Genomic DNA, 14,735 nt, shown 5'->3' on the forward strand with positions numbered 1-14,735 from the left:
CACAGCAAGGCCATTTTGGTTAGTGTTGCAAGGCCAGATCAGTCAATCATCCAGACTGTTGCCCCTGCAACACCTAAGCTTCACAAAACTTTTATCGATGTCCACAGACCCAGCTCAACTAGACAAAAATTCGTTTGATACATAACATGAACTTGTCGCAGCTAAGGTCTAGGAAAATACTGCAGTGGTAATGACGAAAACGAGTATATGACACGAATTTTACCAGGATATACATTTCAAGGATTGGATAACAAAGAAAAAGAAATTTAGTGCAAACAATATTCTAACATACTTCATGTTTGCAGATGCGTGGGTCGTAATTTAGACCTGTGGCTGATTTTAATTGGCAGTCACAGAACACACACAATGTAAAATAAAAGATAAAAGTGCACATACAATTTGAAGGACAACAAAATATGATGTATCATATTCCTTCACCTAAAAATAACCTGTATGTATGTATTTCAAGAAAATGATAAAAAAGAGGACAAGGACTACAGAGGGTGCCACAGTAATTTGCATACTTGCAAAAAGGTAGACTCATCATTAATTCATTATCATTTTTCTGCAAGCATGGGAACTAAGCTCAAAATTCCAACTCCTACAGGAAAGTACTGGCAGCCTGTTGTGTCCTTGCAATTTCAGTTGTAATGAATTTTCTTTTGGATTAAAAAATATAATAAATAAAAATTATAGTAGTTCGATCTTTGTAAGACACAAGGACTCAGTTCCGCAGTATGCACAGCATGATGCCATACCTTAATTTTATTAAAAATTTTCTTGCCCAACTCATTATCTCATTTTCAGTCCTGTTACTGTATCCTGTTGGTATACCAGACTTATCTGAAGGCAATGTGAGCATCATGGAACAACCAAATAAGTGATGTCTCTCTGTGCAACTGACCAGGCAACTTAATAACACTGTGTGTCGGTGGTGGCGGCCTCTTCGCAGCTGGTCTGCCGCCCTCCGGCAGTGGATCGGGGTCATCTACGGCCTCGGCGTCAGCACCATCTTCCCACGTGAGCTCTCGCACATTATTAGCATTTGTTACGTTCAGTTCATCCAGTACCTTCTTGCCTGAGTTTTGTTGAGGCAAGTCTTTCTTTTTATTGTTGCTAGCAGTCACACTGCTAGGCGAGGTTTTCACTGTGCTGTCCCCTGGCTGTGAAAATAAAGAAAAAGTACCTAAAATTATTATTCTTTATTAGTTTCCTCATTTCCATATTGTTAGGAACACAACAATTTTATTTCTGGAGGACAAAATTGTTTCTTAACTGGCCAAAAATGTAATGTCTCTTTCTTACTCATTAGTTCACTATTTTAGTGTAGACCATAGATAGATACAGGCCACACACACCCCTGTCTCTGCCATGTTAAAGTTTAAAGCCAGCAACATCCAAGTCATATATATGATATGTATTGCAATGCCTCTGTTATTCTGATGATTAAAATGCATGCTTGTCCAAAGGAAAAACCACTGCAGGGACTACAGCTGTTGAGAAATGCATTATATGAATTCGCAGTTGTGAATAAGGACAACCATGAGCTGTAGAATGGAATGATGATGATGAAAATTTGTGCCGGACCAGGACTCGAACCCGGATTTCCAGTTCTCGTTTCTTCTAAGACAGATGGAACTGAGAAGAAAAATTGCTCATGATAGTTAAATCAAAAAATGCTAGGTGTTTTAAGCACTTAAAAAATCTGCCAGTGCACTATGATGCTAATAAAAAACCCTGGATGCCCTCCAAACACTTTGATGTTGAAATAAGGTGTTGGAATTAGGAGCTTAGAAGTCAGAAAAGGAAGATACTGGTTTTTGTTGACAACTGTCCAGATCTTGGAGAACATTAAGATTGTTTTACTTCCTGCAAATACAACAAGCATATGCAACCCATGGACCAAGGAGTAATTAGATGCCTGAAATGCCATTACTGTAAGCTCATTTTACTGAAACAGTGCATTGAGAAAAAGCAGGACTATTCTATTACACTGATGGATGCAATCAGATGCATTACCAAAGCTTGGAGCTGGGTCACGGCCTAAAACATCAAGAACTATTTCCGCCATGTGGGAATCACAAAAAAAATGTTCAAATGTGATGCTGGTGATTAGCCACTACCTGCATCATCTATTCTCGATCAGTGCGATTCTGAAATGTATGCAACAATAGATGATGACCTTGTTACAACCAAAGTGCACACTGAAGACCAAATTGTAAACGAAGTCAAGAATCAGGGTCACAGTGACCATGAAGTGAGCAAGGGAGATGAAGAAGAAGAAAGAAAAAAGTGCCTATTCCTACTGTGAGTGACTCTTTAGAAGCCACTAGAATTGTGAACATGTTCTATGAAGCTAGGGGAGCCAGCAGTGAAACTGCAAATTAAATACTGAAAATAGAATGTCATTTAGAAAGTGTGTATTGGGCATATAGACAGCAGAGTAAAATGACTGACTACTTCACTCCTAAGTAAAATAGTTTTGGGAGTACTTAGCACAGTACTGCATATACACTACTGGCCATTAAAATTGCTACACCAAGAAGAAATGCAGATGATAAAAGGGTATTCATTGGACAAATATATTATACTAGAACTGACATGTGATTACATTTTCATGCAATTTGGGTGCATAGATCCTGAGGAATCACTACCCAGAACAACCACCTCTGGCCATAATAACGACCTTGATAAGCCTGGGCATTGAGTCAAACAGAGCTCGGATGGCGTGTACAGGTACAGCTGCCCATGCAGCTTCAACACGATACCACAGTTCATCAAGAGTAGTGACTGGCGTATTGTGACGAGCCAGTTGCTCGGCCACCACTGACCAGACGTTTTCAATTGGTGAGAGATCTGGAGAATGTATCCAGAAAGGCCCGTTCAGGACCTGCAACATGCAGTCGTGCATTATCCTGCTTAAATGTAGGGTTTTGCAGGGATCGAATGAATGGTAGAGCTACGGGTCATAATACATCTGAAATTTAACGTCTACTGTTGAAAGTGCCATCAATGCGAACAAGATGTGACCGAGACGTGTAACCAGTGGCACCCCTTACCATCACGCTGGGTGATACGCCAGTATGGCAATGACGAATACACGCTTCCAATGTGCGTTCACCACGCTGTCGCCAAACATGGATGTGACCATCATGATGCTGTAAACAGAACCTGGATTCATCCAAAAAAATGACGTTGTGCCATTCGTGCACCCAGGTTCGTCGTTGAGTACACCATCGCATGCACTCTTGTCTGTGATGCAGCGTCAAGGGTAACCACAGCCACGGTCTCCAAGCTGATAGTCCCTGCTGCTGCAAACGTCATCGAACTGTTCGTGCAGATGGTTGTTGTCTTGCAAACGTCCCCATCTGTTGACTCAGGGATCAAGACGTGGCTGAACAATCCGTTACAGCCATGCGGGTAAGATGCCTGCCATCTCGACTGCTAGTGATATGAGGCCATTGGGATACAGAACAGCATTCCGTTTTACCCTCCTGAACCCACCAATTCCATATTCTGCTAACAGTCATTGGATCTCGACTAACACGAGCAGCAATGTCGCGATACGATAAACCGCAATCACGATAGGCTACAATTCGAACTTTAACAAAGTCGGAAACATGATCGTACGCATTTCTCCACCTTACACAAGGCATCACAACAACGTTTCACCAGGCAAAGCTGGTCAACTGTTGTTTGTGTATGAGAAATCGGTGGGAAACTTTCCTCACGTCAGCATGTTGTAGGTGTCGCCACCGGCGCCAACCTTGTGTGAATGCTCTGAAAAGCTAACCATTTGCATTTCACAGCATCTTCTTCCAGTCAGTTAAATTTCACGTCTGAAGCAAGTCATCTTTGTGGTGTAGCAATTTTAATGGCCAGTACTGTACTATATTCATGTAAGTTTAAGAGTGAATACTGTACGTGAAATAAATTAATTTCCAACACAACAGACTGAAAATACAAATCTCGGTTACAACGGCAATCATTTACAAAATAATTTTCAAGATCCTTTGAATGTTTTTATAGCCAGGTTCTGCTGTATTACTTCTTTTCAGATATTATTCCACGCAACCTAACACTACAGAAGATTCCATCACTGTAATAAGAACCTGTTCTGAAAATATTACAAGATGGACTCAACATCAATCCACAAGTCATCTGCAAATGGACACCACCATACTGACAGAGATGTCAGTTTTAATATAATGACGTCACACGCGGTCTACGGGACTTATGGTTTAATTGTTTTACCTGAGAACTGCACATCAGAAAGTAGCTGTAACAGCTCCATTGAAAACTCGCCTCCACAATGTAGCACACTGTTAGTTCTATAGACTTTTTATTTACTCAGTTTTGTGTATTTGACAAGCCAATGTCGTACCTTTGTTTTATAAGTAGAAAGTGCTTCTGTTACATTTCACGCATAGCAATATCATTTGCAGAAGATCGGAAGACAGCAGCTAGACTCTGTCGAAACAAGTCACTGGGGAAATAAAATAAAAGTATTACAAGACATGATCTTGGCTGAAAAATTATCTTGTTTACCAAGTATCAGTTCACTCTCAGCAAAATGTGTGGCTTATATACAACTGAGGACTTGTGACATTGCCACTATATACACAAGTGTTGGGCATGACGATTATTATTTACCAATACACTGGCCAGTCACTTAGCAGAGAATATTGATCTGTGTGTGTGTGTGTGTGTGTGTGTGTGTGTGTGTGTGTGTGTGTGTGGGCGCGCGCGCGCGCGCGCGCGAGCGCGCACATTTCTGTACATACATATATATCTATGTACACTACTGGCCATTAAAATTGCTACACCAGGAAGAAATACAGATGACAAAGGGGTATTCATTGGACAAATATATTTTGCTAGAAGTGACATGTGATTACATTTTCACGCAATTTAGGTGCATAGATCCTGAGAAATCAGTACCCAGAACAACCACCTCTGGCCATAATAACGGCCTTGATAAGCCTGGGCATTGAGTCAAACAGAGCTCGGATGGCATGTACAGGTACAGCTGCCCATGCAGCTTCAACACGATACCACAGTTCATCAAGAGTAGTGACTGGAGTATTGTGACGAGCCAGTTGCTCAGCCACCATTGAACAGATGTTTTCAATTGGTGAGAGATCTGGAGAATGTGCTGGCCAGGGCAGCAGTCTAACATTTTCTGTATCCACAAGAAACAGGATCTGCAACATGCGGCTGTGCATTATCCTGCTGAAATGTAGGGTTTCGCAGGGATCAAATGAATGGTAGAGCCATGGGTCGTAACACATCTGAAATTTAACGTCCACTGTTGAAAGTGCCGTCAATGCGAACAACAGGTGACCGAGACGTGTAACCAGTGGCACCCCTTACCATCACGCTGGGTGATACGCCAGTATGGCGATAATGAATACACACTTCCAATGTGTGTTCACCGTGATGTCGCCAACCACGGATGCGACCATCATGATGCAGTAAACAGAACCTGGATCCATCCGAAAAAATGATGTTTTGCCATTTGTGCACCCAGGTTCATCACTGAGTACACCATCGCAGGCGCTCCTGTCTGCGATGCAGCGTCATGAGTAACCGCAGCCGTGCTCTCCAAGCTGATAGTGCATGCTGCTGCAAACGTTGTCAAACTGTTCATGCAGATGGTTGTTGTCTTGCGAACATCCCCATCTGTTGACTCAGGGATTGAGACGTGGCTGCATGATCCGTTACAGCCATGCGGATAAGATGCCTGTCATCTCGACTGCTAGTGATACGAAGCTGTTGGGATCTGGCACGGCATTCTGTATTACCCTCCTGAACCCATCGATTCCATATTCTGCTAACAGTCATTGGATCTCGACCAACGCGAGCATCAATGTCGCGATATGATAAACCGCAATCACGATAGGCTTCAATCCGACCTTTACCAAAGTTCTAAACGTGATGGTACCCATTTCTCCTCCTTAGACGAGGCATTACAACAACATTTCACCAGGCAACGCCGGTCAACTGCTGTTTGTGTATGAGAAATTGGTTGGAATCTTTCCTCATGTCAGCACGTTGTAGGTGTTGTCACCGGCACCAACCTTGTGGGAATGCTCTGAAAAGCTAGTCATTTGCCTATAACAGCATCTTCTTCCTGTCAGTTAAATTTCGCGTCTGTAGCATGTCATCTTCATAGTGTAGCAATTTACATAAGTATACACATAAGTACATATATGTATGCACATATGTATGAATATGTAAGAGGGATGTTCTGAAAGTAAATTTTGCCATTGTTTTCCATATGGAAACTTCATTGCCAAAACCAAATATGCCATGGCACCATGAACTACACACTTTCACTATTTTTTGACACATTTGCCACTGACAGTGACACATTTGGCATAGCGTGCAATCAGTTTGTATAAACCACTACTCTGGTAAAACTCGGTGCCCTGCAATGCGGGGAACTGTTGCAAAGCCTGCTCCGCATCAGCAGTAGTTTGTGTGTGATGTCCCAAGTGTGCCCAGGTGGAAGCCCAACGGGGCAAGATAAGGCCCGTGTGACGGGTGACCCAATTTCTCCCATCTGAAGCATGGCATCAAATGATCAAGGCTGGTTCCCATTCTTGCTCTCTTTTGATCTGCAGTCAGATTTCTCAGTATCCACCTTGCACACACTTTTTGATAATCCAACATATCATGGGGCAAGTCTTAGGCCTGAGCACGATACGCAGTATGAATGCAATGTCTGACACTGTCGTGCGTGTATCCACTAATACCCTGTCCTACACTCTAGCAATGTATTTTTCATTTGTGGATGTGTAGGAACACCCACTTCCATCTCTATCTTCCAACCTACACCTTCCTTCACTGAACATGCAACGCCAGTGACTAACCATCTGACGAGACACGATCTCTTTAGCATACACGGTCAGCAGACATTCATGGATGATGGACACACTAGCGCCACATGCCCATTGTAACAGGATAACAGCACACACTACTTCTGGCGACCATGTTTTCAGTACACATCTGTCTGCCATGATGATGTGTACTTGAGTAACCTCGGGTATCCCCATATACCCAAATCTCTCTTCTTCAGTGCTCTGCACACGCATCATTGCTCCTTCACTGATGTCCCTTCCATTGCTGAACCAGCAAAGGGTGCGGATTCATATCACATTTGTTTGTTTCACATTGTGTACCAATTTATCTTACAAAAACCATGACATAACTGACTTTCAGAACATCCCTCGTGTACGTGTACATGTGTGGTGTGTGTGTGTGTGTGTGTGTGTGTGTGTGTGTGTGAATATATCTGATTCAGGAGGAATGTCACAATTTGTGGGGTGATTCTACATGTGAAAATAAACTAAAAAAATCCTTTGAGCATGTGCCCAGTTTTTAACCATTATGGAACTGGAGTGGGTTGAAGACTAGGATGGGATAATGGTGGGACAGATGACTGATCCACCCTATAAGAGATGTTAAAAAGGTCCCCTGCCCATCATAGAGTGCTAGTCAATGCATTGGAGAATGTATTGTGTTGCACATTGAACACCATATTGATGGGTTTTATGGCAGGCAACAGCAGTAGTGATGTGAGTGCCAACTTCTTCATGTGTATCCACTTTCACAGTGTACAAAGTCCCCTTTAACCAGTCCTGTAAACAGAAGTCCAATGGGGTTAGGTCGGGTCATCTGGCAGGGCAGTTAATGGGTCCATCATGGCCAACCCACTGTTGAGGATCTGTGTTATCCAGATACTGGGATACTTGCTGCTACAGTGAATAGGTGATCCATTATGTTGCAAATACATTTTCCACTGTTGCTCTACTACTGTTATTTCTTCCAAAAGTTCAGGTAGGTCTTCAATAAGGAAATGTGGATTGCTGCACCTGTCACACGATCTGGCAACAACACAGTCCCTACCACCAGGTCATCAGTCACATCACAGCAGACTTTCACTGAGAATTAAACTTTGATTCTTGTTTTCCTAGTGTCATATCGGTTCTCCATCGCCCATGAATGAGAACTGTGGGTTTTCATGGTACCATTGCGTGTAAATGAAGTCTTATTGGTAAATAAAGTGTATTGCATGACATCCGTGTGTACAGCCAACCAATCACAAAATTTTCGTCGGTTTACTGAGTGACCTGGATAAAGATGTTCCACAGGCTGCAAACTGCTTTGGTACAAACCCTCAGAATGTAATATACACTACATTATTCGCATTTGTGGGCTATCGAACTATTGGCTAATGTGTCATGTTCTGGTGGTGGGACTCTGTTGTGCCATTTCAGTAACGTCTCCCCTTTCCTCAACTGACTGGACAGCCTCATGTTCTGATGTTACTTGCACACTGGGGAGTGTTCCAGGTTTATGTAACATTTGAAAAACCCTAGGAAATACCCTGGCACAGGTGGTTTGTCAATCAGGGAAATGTCTCCAGTATTCCGTCCCAGCCAAATAGGCACGGCCATTACGGTACCCACATACAGACAACATGTGTGCGTATTCAGCACAGGTGAACATATGCAGCATGTTGGTATTCGTGGGCACAATGAACTTGCCCAATTAAACAAGATTCAAGCACGATAGGCACACTGCCTCATGTGCTGACTGATCTGAGCCACGACTGCACACTGCGTATTCTTGGCAGGTGTTTGGACTCTGCTACTCACTCCAACTGCCATCTAGTGGCAGCTTCAGACTGGCCAGGTCAGACTGTCCAGTATAGTCTGCTCCCTGTCGGAAGAATTTGCAACCTATGTGCGGAAGTGGACCTCCCAGGTCCTTTGTGTGCACAGGTAGGATTAGCCGTTGTAACGGCCGAGCAGGTAGCTGCGAGACCCCGTAGCGGACGGGCGTGTATGTCTTCCAGCTAAGCCAGGAGCCGCAGTTGGCGCGCTGCCTGTGCAAGTTGTAACGTTTAATGTAATAAACAATTATAACAGACAACTTGTTCCGTCTAGTTATTGTGAGTGGAAACAAGGGGAGGACAGTAAGTTCTCTCGTACTATACATTCACACTCCAATGTGCCACCACGGGAAGAAGAGCCCGCGTGCACAGCAGGGGTTCCCTTGGTTTGACATCACAGAGCTGCCATCTGTTGGAGAACCCCCACAACATCCTGTACGATGAATCAGTCATCTGTAACACCGTTATTCTGTCCACCACAGCACCTACGTGGCATTTCAGTTAGTAATATTAACATCTGTCTTCATAAATCATTTATGGATGTGTGTACTCTTCAACCCCCTCCAGTTCCGTAATGATTGAAAATCAGAAACATCTTCATAGGACTTCTTTGGTTTTTCTTTTTTACATGTAGAATCACCTAACACCTGTGTGTGTGTGTGTGTGTGTGTGTGTGTGTGTGTGTGTGTGTGTGTAGGAAGGGGCCCATTACAGTACTGATTAGCAGTGGCACCTTGATTTCTAATGTATGAAACCCTCAATGTTGGACTCATACTCACTCCGTCTGCGACCTCTATGACACACCTCGCTTATGTCCAACAGTGGAGTTCTTGCAGTCACTTCACTGCAGTATTGTAGGATCTCAAAGTTTGGTGAGCAGAGACAGAAGCAAATGTTTCATTCGACCAACAGTTTTGGATTTCGGCTGACTTCTGCTGACTAAAGAATGGAATGTGGCTCTTCCGAGTTTACCTTCATACAACGCGCTGTGTAATTAAAAAATATTCAAGAATAAGCCTTCTGTGACATTGTTAGTTGCTCTGCCTACAGACACATAATCTCGGTTCATCTAAGTTGAAAGAAGTGAAACCAGGCTGCGAAATTTATCTATCCTGGCAACAAAATACAAGACAGAAACTAAACTTGATTTGAATGACGCAATCAGCACTATGCTTCACACAGTGCAATAAAAATTATAATAAAAGCACAATTCCTGCAAGTGGATATTTTCTTGACTCTTAATTGTGACCCAGTTTCTCTTATTTCTAATTAATAATTTCTGTACTACTAATATTTTATAAGGAGTGAATAAGATTTGTTCTTCATTGCACACCACACTACAACCAATGTACCACAGATGTCATCAACAATATTACATAGATTTTATTTTATTTTTAATTTTTTAGGAAAGTTTATATAATTTGTAATTTATTATAACAATGATACACTTAACTTGTTGTAGTGTGGTATTTTTCGTCATTAGAGTTCATTTAAGTAATATTTTACAGTAATACTTCATTTTTACTAAACTTTTTTTACAAGATTGTAGAAGTTGCTACACCTATCAAGAAAAAATTGCAGAAACATAGTTTTACATTAAAGAGGGCGGGAGGGGACAGGTTTGGTAAAATTGCCAGTGATGCAGGATCACCTCATTATGGCTCTGGTTACCTTAAACAAGAAACAGTAGACTTAAGTACATTAAGTTTAATGTTACCAATGTTAGGCCTAGATATACAATATTGTCAGTTTTAAGAACTACAAACTGTTACCTATTAGTTAACAAAAACTGATTAATTCTTAGGCAATATCACTAATAACAAAATTCCATAACTTAGTTTACAATCTAGAATTGTCAGGGAATCTAGAGTTGCAAGATGGTTAATAGGGCTTTATTGCTGGTACTATGATTAAGTACTAAATCTAATATCAGTGGAGTATGGGTTGAAGATGATGACTCTCTCATGTTTCACTGCAGCAACAGAGCAAACTGGAAGTACGAGGTGCATTCAAGTTCTAAGGCCTCCGATTTTTTTTCTCCGGACTGGAAAGAGATAGAAACATGCGCATTGTTTTAAAATGAGGCCGCGTTCATTGTCAATATGTCCCAGAGATGGCAGCACTGTACGGCAGATGGAATTTTACTGCCAGCAGCGAGAATGAGAACTGTTTTAAATACTTAAAATGGCAACATTTTCCTTACTTGAACAGTGTGCAATCATTCGTTTTCTGAATTTGCGTGGTGTGAAAACAATTGAAATTCATCGACAGTTGAAGGAGACATGTGGTGATGGAGTTATGGATGTGTCGAAAGTGCGTTCGTGTGTGCGACAGTTTAATGAAGGCAGAACATTGCGTGACAACAAACCGAAAAAACCTCGGGCTCGCACAAGCCGGTCTGACGACACGATCGAGAAAGTGGAGAGAATTGTTTTGGGGGATCGCCGAATGACTGTTGAACAGATCGCCTCCAGAGTTGGCATTTCTGTGGGTTCTGTGCACACAATCCTGCATGATGACCTGAAAATGCGAAAAGTGTCATCCAGGTGGGTGCCACGAATGCTGACGGACGACCACACGGCTGCCCGTGTGGCATGTTGCCAAGCAATGTTGACGGGCAACGACAGCACAAATGGGACTTTCTTTTCCTCGGTTGTGACAATGGATGAGATGTGGATGCCATTTTTCAATCCAGAAACTAAGCACCAGTCAGCTCAATGGAAGCACACAGATTCACCGCCACCAGAAAAATTTCGGGTAACTGCCAGTGCTGAAAAAATGATGGTGTCCACGTTCTGGGACAGCGAGGGTGTAATCCTTACCCATTGTGTTCCAAAGGGCTCTACGGTAACAGGTGCATCCTACGAAAATGTTCTGAAGAACAAATTCCTTCCTGCACTGCAACAAAAACATCCGGGAAGGGCTGCGCGTGTGCTGTTTCACCAAGACAACGCACCCGCACATCAAGCTAACGTTACGCAACAGTTTCTTCGTGATAACAACTTTGAAGTGATTCCTCATGCTCCCTACTCACCTGACCTGGCTCCTAGTGACTTTTGGCTTTTTCCAACAACGAAAGACACTCTCCGTGGCCGCACATTCAACAGCCGTGCTGCTATTGCCTCAGCGATTTTCCAGTGGTCAAAATAGACACCTAAAGAAGCCTTCGCCGCTGACATGGAATCATGGCGTCAGCGTTGTGAAAAATGTGTACGTCTGCAGGGCGATTACGTCGAGAAGTAACACCAGTTTCATCGATTTCGGGTGAGTAGTTAATTAGAAAAAAAATCGGAGGCCTTAGAACTTGAATGCACCTCGTAATTAAACGTGTTCCACCCACCCTTTGCAACATTTCAAGTCCACTGGCTGCACAGTCACAAATAAAAAGCAGCAGCACTTGACAAGCCTTTACCTGTGTGCTGCTAGCCGGTGTCTCGGGTACAGGGGACTGCCCAGAGGTTGTTCCGGTGGTATTGGCCTCACTGTTGCATGTCGCTAAAGCCGCAGGCCCACCTGTATGGAAAACTTGTTTTAGTATAATCTCCACTATGGTGAAACAGGACCAGCACACATAACAACAACTAACCAAACTGTGCATTAGAAAACTGGTGAAACAAACTGTATACAGAGCAGTAGTATAAAGTGAATAATGTAAACTGAGAGCCAATATCATTTCTACATCTACATCCGTACTCTGCAAACCACCGTGAAGTGCTTCGCAGAGGTTACGTCCTATTGTACCAGTTATGGGGTTTCTTACTGTTCCATTCACATACAGAATATGGGAAGAATGATTGTCTGGCAGTCAGTCTACCAACTTCTGTAAGAGTTCGGGCAATCTGAGTGCATCCGCACTGAAGAAGATCGTTGGCCAGTAAGCCTTATCTGTACAGATACCATTGGTGATCTTGAAGCCCTCAAAGAATGAAATTACAATGAATTCATACAGATAAGCCTTACCAGCCAATGATCTTCTTCAGTGCAGATGCACTCACATTGCTCAAACTCTTATGGGAATAGGTAGATTGACTGCTGCGAGTAATGAGTATAGTGAGCAGGGCACTACAAATGTAGTGTGTGGACAGAAAGTTGGAAAGTGTGGGTCTCATGGGGAGTATGCCAGAGATAAGTCCCTGTAGTCGCACTATCCTCTGTGTCCTCGGTGGCTCAGTCGGATAAAGCATCTCCCATGCAAGCAGGAGGTCCCTGGTTCGAGTCCTGGTCGGGGCACACATTTTTCAACTGTCCCCCTAGATATTTATCAATGCCTGCAAGCAGCTAAAGATCTGATTTCATTGTAATTTCAGTCTTTGAGAGCTGAAAGGTCACCAATGGTATCTGCACAGATACCACCTTCATATCAATGTTATCAGGTGGTGTGGTTGTCTTTCCCCTGCCTCCTGGCTTCTTCTTCAATGGAGAACCTGTCTCACAAAAGTTCTTAACCTGTAGCAAAATGGTATCGTGGATCAGAATTGCACCATTATGTGGAACATCGAATTGGAGGCAGAAATTCCTGAGTGGTGGTCACAGATTTTGCATTTCTAAAGAATGTCTCTACGAGAAATGTACGATGTTGTACAATCCATCTCTCTGTTTTAACTAAACTGCTGCTGTAAGGAAAACAATGAGCCCAATCATGTCCCGCCACTTTGCTGATTCACTCACAACTACTCAAGTCAAAAATGTCAGTTAAGTCTGACTCACGCTGTGCTATGGCACCTTCCGTGATATGACTGCAAAAGTATTTCGAAAGATCTATGTGAAAGTACGTTTTTGCACAGTGGAAACATTGGTTTCATATCTCCATAAAAGTCTGACAAGAAAGACTTCCTTAGAAACTGTTTACACATTCATATATTTCATTTTGTGCTTGGCATAGAGAGTTGAAATGTGGTCTTCCCAAGACTATTATATTGGGCAGATAGGGCACAATTTCTGTGTGTGTTTCAGGGAGTACACTTACATTACTAATTTGAATGTTTCAGGATGTCATCTTACAGGTAATAACAACGTATTAATCTATTGACGAAAGAATGAAATATTACATTAATCACCGAAGGGCATCACACAAATGCCCTAGAAGAAATTGAATGTTTTTTACACCACAAAACAGACGAAACTCTGGTTAGACAAGAGAAAAAGTGGCTTCAGCAGAAATTTTTTCTTTCCCCATTTGATGTTCATTTGCTCTCTCTCTGGTCCTTTGCATGTTAATTAAATAGCACCTTATCATATTATTCTTTTTTGTAAAAAATTTATCAATGACAGATTTTACTTATCCTTTCCAAGTTACAAGCAATACTTGTATTTGAAACATTCTATTTCATTTTACAGATTCAGATTTTGATTCCTTGTCTGTCTCATTTCAAATTGTAAGCATATTTGTTATTTCCTTAGAAACTGTTTACACGTTCATATATTTCATTTTGTGCTTGGCATAGTGATCTGCAACTGTGGTGTCATAAGTGTGGCTCCAGTTTTTGTTTTGTTTTGTTTTGCTTGGGGCGAGGTACAGCACTTCTTTGGTGTCATTAACAAAACTGCAATAGCTGAATGATGTTTTTTAGTGTAGTGAAATGCAGGCACAGCTTGTGCGAGGATCATTCAATAAGTAATGGCCTACATTTGTTTTCCTCAGCACATATTTATTGTTAAGAGTCAGAGTTTGATGACAACATACATCAACATGTGTTGTCCATGTCCTATTTTTCTACGTAATCTCCATCACATTCTATGGCTGTACGTCAATGTTATGGAAGACCATGTATTCCCTGTTGGTAAAAGCTCTTGTCCTGTAGACATAGCCATGTTTTCACTGCACGACCGATACTCTCATCATCTTCAAAGTGTGTTCCCCATAGAGAATCTATAAGTTCCAACCATTCAGATGAAATGGCTTTTCTCTTAATCTTTTGGCCCGCTGTGAGCATTTGTGGAACCCATCATGAACACCTCTTTGAATATCCGGGAGTCTCGGTCACTGAGGACACACTTCCAATGCTGACAGACAACCGTAGAGCCAATTGTCAAGCTGTGATACACCGTTCGGCAC

General features: G+C 42.3%; 1 protein-coding gene across 1 annotated transcript in view; it reads right to left on the reverse strand.

The window, feature by feature from the left end:
• Positions 1-741: 741 nt before the first annotated feature.
• Positions 742-14,735, reverse strand: part of LOC124719107 — a 29,455-nt gene continuing 15,461 nt past the window's right edge. The window contains exons 3-4 of the mRNA XM_047244799.1: positions 12,093-12,193; positions 742-1,163 (exon numbers count right to left, since the gene is read on the reverse strand). Of these exons, the coding sequence (XP_047100755.1) occupies positions 840-1,163; positions 12,093-12,193 (425 nt within the window). The 3' untranslated portion in view covers positions 742-839. The remainder of the gene's footprint in view (positions 1,164-12,092; positions 12,194-14,735) is intronic.

This window comes from Schistocerca piceifrons, chromosome 10, assembly GCF_021461385.2.
Source record: "Schistocerca piceifrons isolate TAMUIC-IGC-003096 chromosome 10, iqSchPice1.1, whole genome shotgun sequence".
Taxonomy (NCBI): Eukaryota; Metazoa; Arthropoda; class Insecta; order Orthoptera; family Acrididae; genus Schistocerca; species Schistocerca piceifrons.